At 33.3% G+C, this 11,570-nt stretch overlaps 2 protein-coding genes across 4 annotated transcripts in view; both read right to left on the bottom strand.

Annotated features, from left to right (window-relative positions):
• Positions 1-124: 124 nt before the first annotated feature.
• Positions 125-11,570, bottom strand: part of LOC110465303 — a 29,656-nt gene continuing 18,210 nt past the window's right edge. Inside the window, exon 6 of the transcript XR_002464596.1 lies at positions 125-1,690. The gene's annotated coding sequence lies outside the window, so the exon portion shown is untranslated. The remainder of the gene's footprint in view (positions 1,691-11,570) is intronic.
• On the bottom strand, positions 1,828-7,569 carry LOC110465305. Of its 3 annotated transcripts, none has more exons than XM_021521021.1 (5): positions 7,487-7,569; positions 5,468-5,571; positions 4,672-4,780; positions 3,518-3,617; positions 1,828-2,252 (listed from the first exon to the last, which is right to left on the bottom strand). In XM_021521021.1, exons 2-5 carry the CDS (start codon positions 5,505-5,507, stop codon positions 2,187-2,189), a joined length of 315 nt encoding a protein of 104 aa, XP_021376696.1. In that variant the 5' UTR covers positions 5,508-5,571; positions 7,487-7,569; the 3' UTR covers positions 1,828-2,186. The 3 variants fall into 3 exon arrangements, with proteins under 3 accessions (XP_021376696.1, XP_021376695.1, XP_021376697.1); XM_021521020.1 differs by having other exon boundaries at positions 7,312-7,560; XM_021521022.1 differs by lacking the exon at positions 7,487-7,569 and adding an exon at positions 7,044-7,065.

Genomic DNA, 11,570 nt, shown 5'->3' with positions numbered 1-11,570 from the left:
CCATCCCCCGCTTATTAATATGAGTACGTCAGGTACGTTGTAAGATTGATATCATAGTCGCAATGAAAATATTAGCATGTTTCAAAGATGTCCAGCCTGGAAGGTGTAAACAAAAATGTGGAAGTCTTATTCAAATTTTTATTAACTATATCTGCATAACATCCTCTAACAAATGCAATACACAAACCACAAACTACACTACAAATACCACACCAAATAAAAACTAAAACAAAATACATTGAATAAAGAGTGTTGTTGCCAAACCTAAAGTGAATTATGAAAAAAACAATATTTCAGATATAAGTATATAAAAAGTATAAATCTACATGATTTTTAACATAGACTTCAAACAACATTTTCTGTTGGCTAGCAGACATTGCAATACCAAATAAGGTCTTTTATATTCATACAAAACCTGACCACTTTGAAAACACAAGGAATTAAATGATCCCTTACTTAAATTAAGTACAAAATATTAATGTAAATTAAAAAAAAAATGTGAATGACATTCATCTCAATAAAAAAAATATATAAATGGAAGTGATGTCTGTCTATACAACAGTACAGTAAAGTTTAGAAAAGAAAAAAAAATATACATACATGAATGTAATGTTTGATATAGAGTAACATTAAACAATATAAGCATGAACATTTCAGCAGTAATAGTACACAACAAAGACATTCTAGCATCTACGACCAGGTTCGATAACAGTAGTAGAAGCTGATGTTGATTTTTGATTTTTTGATTGAGATTGAATTTGAGCGGTTATTTATGTGCATAAAATTTTCTAATTTTGATTGAGATTGAATTTGAGCGGTTATTGATGTGTAGTTTTGTTTGAAATTGAAGGATTCCGTCAATGTAAACCAAGTGTTTCTATATGTCATCTCTGCTTGGCTGACCACATTAAAACTCTACTACAATATCAATACAGACATAGGTATTGAATTCTGCCACAAACATATTTTAGTTCTGCTTCTGGAACAATTTTATTGTTTCATTTTAATGCAATATCGTAGCTAGTCAGCAGTCTTACAAACTACTATAGGACGTAAAACTATTTATCTGTATCAGTACATGTACATCATTTTACCTATAATGTTTTGGTTTAGATTTCACAGAAAAACAACCATGCTGAACATCAAATATATCCATAAGAAGTAATTATTTCAAAAAAAATCGATCTATATTTCTAGCACTGTTTCATAGCCATAACTCATTGTAGACAAGACATCACATACAATTATACAGGAATGTAGATAAAAGTTTATTTATAAAAAAATAAAGGTTCATTTTGTTTCAAGGTAAATACAACTTTAATTCAGGTTTACTTAATACTCTTAGCACTAATAGTGTGTTTTGCAGCTTAATTTGTACATGCTCTTTCCTTCCAAAGACATGACTCAAATAAACAGATTTTTGTTTAAGTCTCATTATCATTTTTTTTTTATACAAGACATATCCTTAATTAATATAATCCAGTGTTAATGCCTATATAGTTATCTACAACAAATGGAGGTAATTAATAAAATCCAGTGTTAGTGCCTATATACTAATCTCCAACAAATGGAGGTAATTAATATAATCCAGTGTTAATGCCTATATAGTAGTATCTAACGAGGGGAGATAACCCGGTGTTAATGTATATGATAAAATTAATCCTTGTGACTTTTGCAGTATAATTTGTACCTGCTCTCTTCTTCTGGTCATCATGATGTAAAGACTAGCATTGCAACACATACTATTGGGTTATAACAAACAATTCAGTGTGTTGTTACCCAATTAAGACAGTGAAATGAATTCAATAAACAGTACGATTTTTCTAAAAGTCTCATTATCAACTTAAAACATTATCCAAAAACAGGAGATAATCCAGTATTATACCTGCATGGTATTATTAAACGAGCCAATGTAATCCTATGTTGATGTCTATAATTATGTTAATATATGTTATCCAACGAGGGGAGGTAATCCAGTGTTAATGTCTAGCAACAAGAAATCACATCGTTATTATGTATAATGTACAGTTTATAAATGTGAACTATAAACTAAATGCTGTGTTAGAATATTCCAGGATTGTCTCTTAAAGTAAAAGCTGTCTTTGATCCTCTCTGCAATCCTGACTACAATAAATGCCGTACTGAACCATTCTAAAGGCATTGCTGATGATGTGTTTTATTTGTCACTAAAGATTAAAGTTTCCATCTTTCAAATCCTTTTCTATCCGCAGGAATGCCTGCTTCTTCTCCTTCTGTAAACCAAAGAAAACATAGCATCTGAATGAAGTTATCATATTAAACAGGGAACAAGAGGCCCAATGGGCCTGCATCGCTCACCTGGTATCAATATCACACTTGTAATCTTTAAAGTGGACTAAAATACAGCTACGGGCAGAATATCAGCGTTTGATTTATAAGAACCTATTAAAAGATTAAAACATTTGACGCCTGTGACCTTGAATATCGAACAAGGTCATTAGGTTGAACAGAGTTGATAGTCTTCTAACCCAGCATGCTTCTTGCAAAATATTATTACCCTGGACCTTTTGGTTATACAGAACAAATCATTTAAAGATTTAAACATATATTGACCACTGTGACCTTGAATATGGGCGAAGGTCATTCACTTGGTAGTCCTTCATCCCAGCATGTTTATGGCTAAATATCATCACCCTTGGCCTTTTGCTTTTTAAGAAAAAGTCTTTTAAAGTGTTTTTTTTTAACATATTTGACCCCTGTGACCTTGAATATATGTCAAGGTCATTCATTTGAATAAAGTGGTAGTCCTTCATCCGAGCATGTTACTGGCAAAATATCATCACCTTATACCTCTTGGTTATTCAGAAGATGTTGTTAAATAGTTTTTTGCTTTGGACAAACTCGGTGGTCCTTTATTCCAGCATGCTACTGGCCAAATATCATCATCATCCTATGCATTTTGGTTATTCAGAAGAAGTTGTATTACAGGTTTTTAACATATTTGACCCCTGTGACCTTGAAAGAAGGTCAAGGTCATTCAATTGAACAAACTTGGTAGCCTTTCAATCTAGCATGCTACAGGTTCAATATCAGTTTCCTGGGCCGTTTGGTTATTGAGGAGAAATTGTTTAATAATAAAATATTGACGCCAGACGACGGACGGATGACGGACGGACGGACGACGGACGCCGCGCCATGGCATAAGCTCACTTGCTAAAAACATATATCTTAATTTTTTTTTTGAAATGAAAAATGAATATCAAACAACGTAGAGAGTAAAACTAGAGTTGTTTTCACTGATGAATTAAGAATTTACTGTATCACCCTGAAACTCCATATAAATAACTTATTTCCCCTTGCAGTTCCGCCATACAAGAAGAACTAATTTGGCCATATTAAGTATCCCAGATAACTTGGAGCTCAAGAAAGTTTAGTATCATCGTGAGTACCCAAGGTTTGAGATTAAGAATCTATTGGAGTACTATTGGAATATATTACTCCCCAAAACAGGAATGAGATAAAAAGATTAATGACTCACCTTTAGCCCCCCTTCAAGGTTTGAAGTTTTAATTAATCCCTTAATGATGTAATTAAATCCATACAAGTCATTATCCTTCCTGGTCCGAACTCGCAGCTCGCTGTAAAAATCATGAGAAAATAAAATAAAATAAGATAAAAGAGGACAGAAACAATATCTACGAAACTCATGATAAAAATATATACCAAAACACATAAGTAGAAATTAAAGCAATAATATTAAACTAGTTTAGTCCTGTATGCTTTTACAGTTTTATTGTCCAAAGAGTGAAATTAATGTAGGAAACTTAAGTAATTCTTACCTTGCTGAGAGAACTTTTAACAAAAACGATCATGAACTTGACTGCAATTTTTAATGTACCCTGCAATCTTTTAAGTCTCTTCTAGCTAAAGGCTAAATATTTTAAATAACATTTGTTATCATTGTGTATACAACACAGTCCTTTATCTTGTTAAATGTATGCCCTGTCTGTGATACTCTTTAATCTGTGCTGTTTTAACAGAAATCTGTGATCATTGTTATCATTTCTGTAAGTAATACACCGGGTCAATTTTAATTTAATTTAAATCAAAGATTATTCTAAATGGAAAACGTTTTTAAAACATGTACCTCCTCAGTTGATGGAAATAGAGTAAATTCTAAGTCACAACAAGAAATGATGCTAAATCCAAAGTTACTGAAGTGTAAATATTGGTCACAGTGACCTACATTTGATAAATTGTTGAAGCAATTATCACTTTGTATCCATAAGAAATAAAATTTGAGACAGGCCTGATAAATACTTCCAGAGAAATAGCGATAACAATCTTCATCAGTCAAAATCTAAATCTATCATGGCTGCTTGGCAACTATATTGTTCTTCAGATCAGTCTCAAAATAAAAACATAGACACAGGGGAACCTGCATTACATAGATGAAGAAAAATAAGAAAAAATTTCCAGTATTTTCCTGAGAAAACGTGACAATAATAAATGGTTAAGGATGGATGAGAGAGCACAGATGAAATGCTACATCAACATTCCACCATCATAACCATCTGATGCAGCGAAGTTTTATCATTCAGGTAAATGAAGGTAAAGTATGTTAGATAAAAAGTCAGGAAATTAAACATGCTAGACAAAAAAGGTCAAAGACAGGACAGAGGACAGACTCACCTTTGTGCCTCATCAAAAGTGACGCTAAAAGCCAGTTTTGTAAAATCGCCAAGGTCTTTCCTCTCTATCTTGAACTTTCCATAATCTTTTTTGTCTTCCACAATAGCAACTGTCATTAAATACCAACAACAGGTAATATTCATTGAAATTAATATACATTTTCTATAAAGAAGTGTCAATATAACACACCAGTCATTTAAATGAATCTTAACGTTAAGATGGTGAGTCTTTATTAAAGAAATCAGGCTGATTTATGAATGTTACAAAAATATATTATGCTGAAAAAAGATGAAAAGACGTTGGAATATTTTCGTATCAAGGCTTTCATAACATGACTTATAGTCTATGATATACTTTTACTGAAGTTGACCAGAATTTGAGGAACTGGCGAAAAAGATGAAATAATAAAATGTTACCTACTGTCAATCAGGATTATATTCATTATATTTTAAGAGAAAAATTCTCAATTTACCTTACTTTGTGATATTTAGTTCCTAACCAAGTATTTAAGCATAAGGAACAGGTGGGAACATCATGATGGACTAATTAGAAAATTGCCTAAAGTACATAATGATGTCACAAATGCATTTTAAAAGTTTTTGCATGCTTCCATTTGTTGTGAGGGATATTCTCAGGTTGACTCAGGGCACTGTCACCTTATAATAAATGTGATAAAACTCTGATATTGGTAAATCATTTTATGATTTAGAATGATTTATTTATATCGGCTGATCCATCATTAATTACCATCATGTATAAGTTTTTGGTCAATCTGGTCTAACTTACAGACACTTACATTGAAGAGCCGAGTAATCTCCCTGCCAGTTGGATGCCATGTTTTTCAAACCTGTTGTACCTGGCTCACTGCTGTAGAAGACTCTTCCTTTAGAAATAGCTTACCTATTTCAAACAAAACAAAAATGTTGGATCAATTAGGAATTAGTATTCAAGAAGGGCAGATGTGTCAGGCTATAAACTGCCAACAACACTAAACGTTAACTGTGTGGTATACTGAAACACTAACCACCTTCTTTATATCAGTTGTCTAAAATTAACTACATTCCAAACGATATTACTCGATCTTTCCTCCCTTTTCCTTATTAAGAATGTATGAACTTTCCTTTTGATTTTATGGTTGTCTTGTTAGGAAGATTCTCTAAGAAAAAATTGAAATGAGACTGTGATGTGGTAGAATTAATAAAATATTGCCTGTGTGACCCGTACAAAAACCAAACTGTTAGTCAGAGTTGCCAGTGCTTTGTCTTTTACTTCTGGATTCATCAGGTTACTAGGCTCCAAATGGAATTATCTATACAACACGATGCCCTGTATCGCTCACCTGTATATGTTTAAAGTATTTGATATGAGGTAAAAGATATAGCACTCAATGGTAGTTACTGTATGTACATATAATTACATTATGTATGCTTTGACCCATTGACCAACATAAATTTCATTTTTGCATAACACAGATGACCTCATCACTGCGTCTTGATACACTACAATGACGTAGTACAGGGGGTAGTTGGCGACCGGTAGACGATTGGAGAATTCAAAGCACTTAAAAAATGTTAATAAATTTACCAAGAACCACTAACACGATTCATAAAATATACCCAGAAAGCTAATGTTGTTATGACCTCATGAGTGTTGAAAAAATAAATTTCATTCCTTAAATGAAATTTCAAGAAGATCCATCCAGTATTTCTAGAGATATAGCAAGAACAACCTTCAAATGTCAAAATCCAAGATGGCGTCCTGTTGGCCATCTTGTTTGAATGAATACATCCTAATAGTAACAGGCACTTCTTGATAACTTGATAGACAAAATTAGGATAAAATCCCTTTATCCCTTACAGTAGAAAAAAGATTTAAAAGTTTTACCTCTATTATCCCTATTGGGCCTCTCTCCTCTGCCCCTAGGGGGCCACGCCCACCGTTTATACAAATTAGAGTGCCCTTTGACATAAGGATGGCCCAGACCAAATTGGGATAAAATCCCTTAATCCTTATGGTAGAAAAGGGATTTTAAATGTAAACCTCTATTTCCCCTATTGACCCCAACCCTCTGCCCCCAGGGGGACCACACCCACGTTTATCAAAAAATGACTGCCTGAGTCCACAGATGATCCAAACCAAATTGAGTTAAAAACCACTTCACCGTTCAAGACTAGTATCGTTTTAAAGGAAAAGTTGATAGATGGACGGATGGCGGACGATGCGCTATGTCATAAGCTCACTTGCCCTTCGGGCAGTTGAGCTAAATTGCATCAGTATTGTTTTCTCATTTGAGATTATGTACATCAATTAAATATTTAATAATTAAACAGGAAATAAATAGTGTTTCCACCAGGAATCAAATCAGCCCCCACCTCACCCTCCCAGCTATCCAGTCGGCCGTTCTTACAATGGTGCTAAAAGGAAGTAAGTTCCTTGTAGCAGGATGTAATTGAGAAGCGAAATATTTTTTTAAATGTTTAATACTACAACGTCCTTATATATAATATGTGTGTCCAAGGATTTATATTTATGTTTATGTACCAAGCACCTGCTAGTGGATGTAACTCATTAACAGGACCCACAGGGTCACGCAACTACTATCAATAGTGATCTTATATGCGCCCCTATCCAATAACGTACCTGGCGGTTCAAAGTCTAACAAGTAGTAACAAGATCAATAATGACAATATTGATAGTTGCGTTGTGCAGGACCTGTCTTTACTCCCTTATAAAAACAAACTGAACACTTGTCATAGCATATCACTAAAACATTTGCTTCATGCACGCAAGCGTTTGCAGTTTAAATCTTGTAAACCTGTGGAGTAAAAGTCCCCGGTCAAAGTGTGGAACCGAAAGCAGGACGATAAACAACGAAACGAAACCGGAAAACAAAATTATAAACTAAAAGATGGAACGGTATGCAATCTTTTATCCGGATTGCAGTAAATGTCGTTCTGAAGAAAGAAAACACATCAATACATATGGCTACATACTGTATGTACAATGACAATGGCATTTATAGTTTCCAATTGTGTTATAACAAGTCTCAGTAGTAAGACCACAATGTTGAACTCCATTTGAAGTTGCAGGTGAAATATTTTGTTTTCAAATTATACCGTTCAGAAATAAACAAGAGGAGTGAAACATCAACAATCGTCAATACACAAACGACCAAACTGGACTGAAAAGTCGATTTAAATAAAAACAAAATGTATACACTAGGCGTGACGAAACTTGATTATGACAAAAGAATACGAATACGAATAAGAAGGGATCCCGCTCGGAGCAATAAAACAGAGAAGAACTAGTGAAAAAAATCACTGATGTCTCGACGGGTGAGATATAACTGCATGTTGCATGTGTAGTTTCATGTATTACATTTTGTAAACGTTTCAAAAAATCCCATTGCATGTTTTGACGGGAGACATCGTGATGGTGTCACACTTGATGCAGTTCAATTTTAATATTAATAGTTTAATATTATTTAAGGAGGGAAGGAGGAGGCACAATCGGCGCCAGCGAAAATCAGAGAAAAGGAATTTGTTTGTATGTTGTATAATATTTTTGAAAAAAAAAAGTACTCTAGTTACCATTGTACATCTCCTGTCCATTGTCCTTGTTTAAGAAAGAATACGTACTATCGCAGTGTGCACCAGACCGTTGTTCGAACTCGAAATCTATCGAATCAGGGCAGAATATAATCAAAGAAAGTGTTGTTTGTAGACCCCTGGGGAAGTTCATTGTACAATGATAATAAGAACATGTGTTCCGGAAGGGTAAGCGTCTTCTCCTTCCGATGATCGGTCCAGTCCAGTTCCGCTACATTACAAACAAAACGTGTCAAGCGAAACAACTGATTTATAATAACTGTTATATACATACACAGATTGCGCTAGATTTCGATAGGCCAGCCAACATGTTCTGACGTTGCATAGTTACGAACGACTACGACTTCCGAGCTATTTTGTCTCAATGAATGAAAATATTGAGTCTTATTGGTAACACTAAGGGCTGATCTGCCCCTCTAATTGCAGTAATGGTTTGACAAACACATTTACTAATAAAATGATAATTAAAATATGTGAATTGAAAACTTTGCCTCAAATTTGCATTTCCTGGGGTACTGTTTCGATTTGAAGGCTAAAATCGGTTGTTCTATGGTAACTTATTTAATCAATCATAACAAATTACTCAAATCGATACGATCGAAAAAATCCATTTACCCTCCACTGAATATATATCTTTACAATAAAAATATAAATGTCCGTTGTTATTTTGACGTTTAATATATTCGTTGGAAAATATTCAAATAATTCTACGCTATGTCCCTGTCTTGCTCATGAGAAATATATTCGTTTAAATTAAACTTCTAAAGAAGCTTCAAACAGATGGAACTTCCCATTTCTCTCGTTAATTCTGATAACAAATAGTAACATTTGATGTCATTGCTTCAGCAGATATTTTTTTTTGCAGTTTGTAGTTCTACGTATTGAATAAAAGTCAGTTTTATGTATAGCACTGGCCAACGTAAACATATTGTTCAGAGACTTTGCCTGTAATTGTTTATTTGACTCTTGAGCAGAATTGTGTCGCCCTGGTAAAAGGAAAAGAAAAGGCATCACAGTGACTGGTCGTATCCGGAGTAAAAAGATATATCCTTATTTTTAAATACACTTTCTATTTTAAGTTTTTACCTTGATCACTAGTATACATTTAAGCATTGATCTGGTCCGGGTACAGTGAAACCTATGATCATATTACTTTCAGATGATATTCATAGGCAATGTGAATGCAAACTGGACAGGCTTTTATCAATGAATGACAAATGAAGGCAATTCAGGGCTTAAAGTTACAGTGTACTGCTTTCAAAATAAATCTGGACTTGTTTCGTTTTGACAAGTAAACTAATTAATGTGTTTCCAGTTTCTCTTCGGTTTTGTTTGTGCCTTTTCAGATTTTTGGTTGTAAAATCAAAACCAAGTTTGAGCGAGACACAGCTTACAGTAAGTATACCCGAGGGAAACCTGGTTTTCCGATGTGCATCATGTATGTCAATGACATACCACTTAGTGTCAATTAATGTAGTTTGCATATATACATTTGTACGCTGATGATACATTATTATCTATAGAAAGTTTGTTGCAAATGTCATAATAATGCCCAATCATAGCCAAGAGTAATGGAAATCAGTTTTCGAGATGGATGAGGATTTCAACTGGCAAGATATTTATATGAATGCATTTAACCGTAAAATGGAAACAAAATTACAAACTTTCCAATACAAAATCAATCATAGGATTCTACCAACTAATAAAGAGTAAGTAAAAATGAAATTAATAACAAATCAATTATGTACATTCTGTAACAGAGAAACAGAAACATTGGAACCCATTTTTACTCAATGCTATTATGTACAGAGATTATTGGATGATTTTAATGTTTGGTATACTGAGAATGATGATAGACAGCCATATATTGAATTTAAAGATATAGATATCCATTTTGGAAATTCAAAGATTGGACTTTTATTAAACCATTTTCTGGTAATAATAAAAGATCACATATACTGTAGCCGCATTAAAGACTACATTCCAAATTTTGAAATGTGTAAGATTATTTTTGCACATACAATGAAAGAAGAGAAGTTTATTGCGATGAAAAGTAAATCTCTATTATCCTTCCAAAATAAATGGGGTTAATTCGAACAACTTTTAATAATAACGACATTAATTCATTATTATTTTAAATATTACTTACATGTTGTTGTTTTTTTAATAAAAGTTATCTCCCCTTATTAGTTTGAAATGTTTGCTCTCCTCGCATGCTCATTTGTGATATATCCGGTGCCTAGCTGGCAAATCAGGGGGTTCCCCTCCTTCCTGCCTCATATTTGTCATGCCTCAGTACATTTACTAAGTATTATATAGTATCTCTATATATTATATTATATAACTATTTAAAAACACTGTTTCAAATAAGTCCGTCAGCAGTCGACACGTATCATAGAAGACATATAGTAATATTTGTCATATACCTTAGTATATATAGTCACAGTATTACTATTATTATATTATATATATTTTTATATCATATATATATTATAAAGGAGAAAACTTCAAATTGTATGAATAAATAGATGAAATGAGTGAATGAGTGTAAACAAAGAGAGAATTAATGTAAATAATAAATGTAGGAATGAATGTAAACACGGAATAAAATGTAAAAGAAAGGATGTTATGAAAAGAAATCAATGAGAGAATAAGTAAACAATTGAATGAATAATTCAACGACTGAATGAAAGGATGAATGAATGACAGCCCTCTTGCATGAGGACACGTTTTTTGAGGATATTTAATCAAGGGCCCCAACTCTGGCAGTATTCCAAAAATATTGTATGGTAATAAAAGAAAATGTATTGACATTGTCCTTAACCATCCCTGAAAACCCTGTTTTAAGTAAGTCCGTCAGCAGTCGACACGTATCATGGAAGACATTATAAGAGGAGGAGTAATGCTTCTTAGCAACATATCTACTTTAGTCACAATAACTTGCTACAATATAGACACGGGAGCATGTCAACTCACCTTGTCATATGCCTTAGTATAGTCACAGTATTACTTATCAGGTGAAGCCACATATTTACGAACGTTCTTTAACTGAAGAAGATTTTTCACCTTAATTCTCATTGGTGAGCACTGCTTGAGTTATGAAAACTTCCTTAGTTTTTTTTGTCGCAATGTTAACGAATGGTTAAGTTTGGGAACGGATTTGGGATCTGTATGTATTACAGTATTTTATCAGACAATAAGCCCATGCCTGGTAATAAGCCCACCCGTATCTATTGCAGTTCAGTAGAAATTCCAACAAAAGCAATTATATTATCCTGTAGTAACCCCACT

Source organism: Mizuhopecten yessoensis, unplaced genomic scaffold, assembly GCF_002113885.1.
Source record: "Mizuhopecten yessoensis strain PY_sf001 unplaced genomic scaffold, ASM211388v2 scaffold11069, whole genome shotgun sequence".
Classification (NCBI taxonomy): Eukaryota; Metazoa; Mollusca; class Bivalvia; order Pectinida; family Pectinidae; genus Mizuhopecten; species Mizuhopecten yessoensis.
This window is presented reverse-complemented; position numbering and strand designations above follow the sequence as displayed.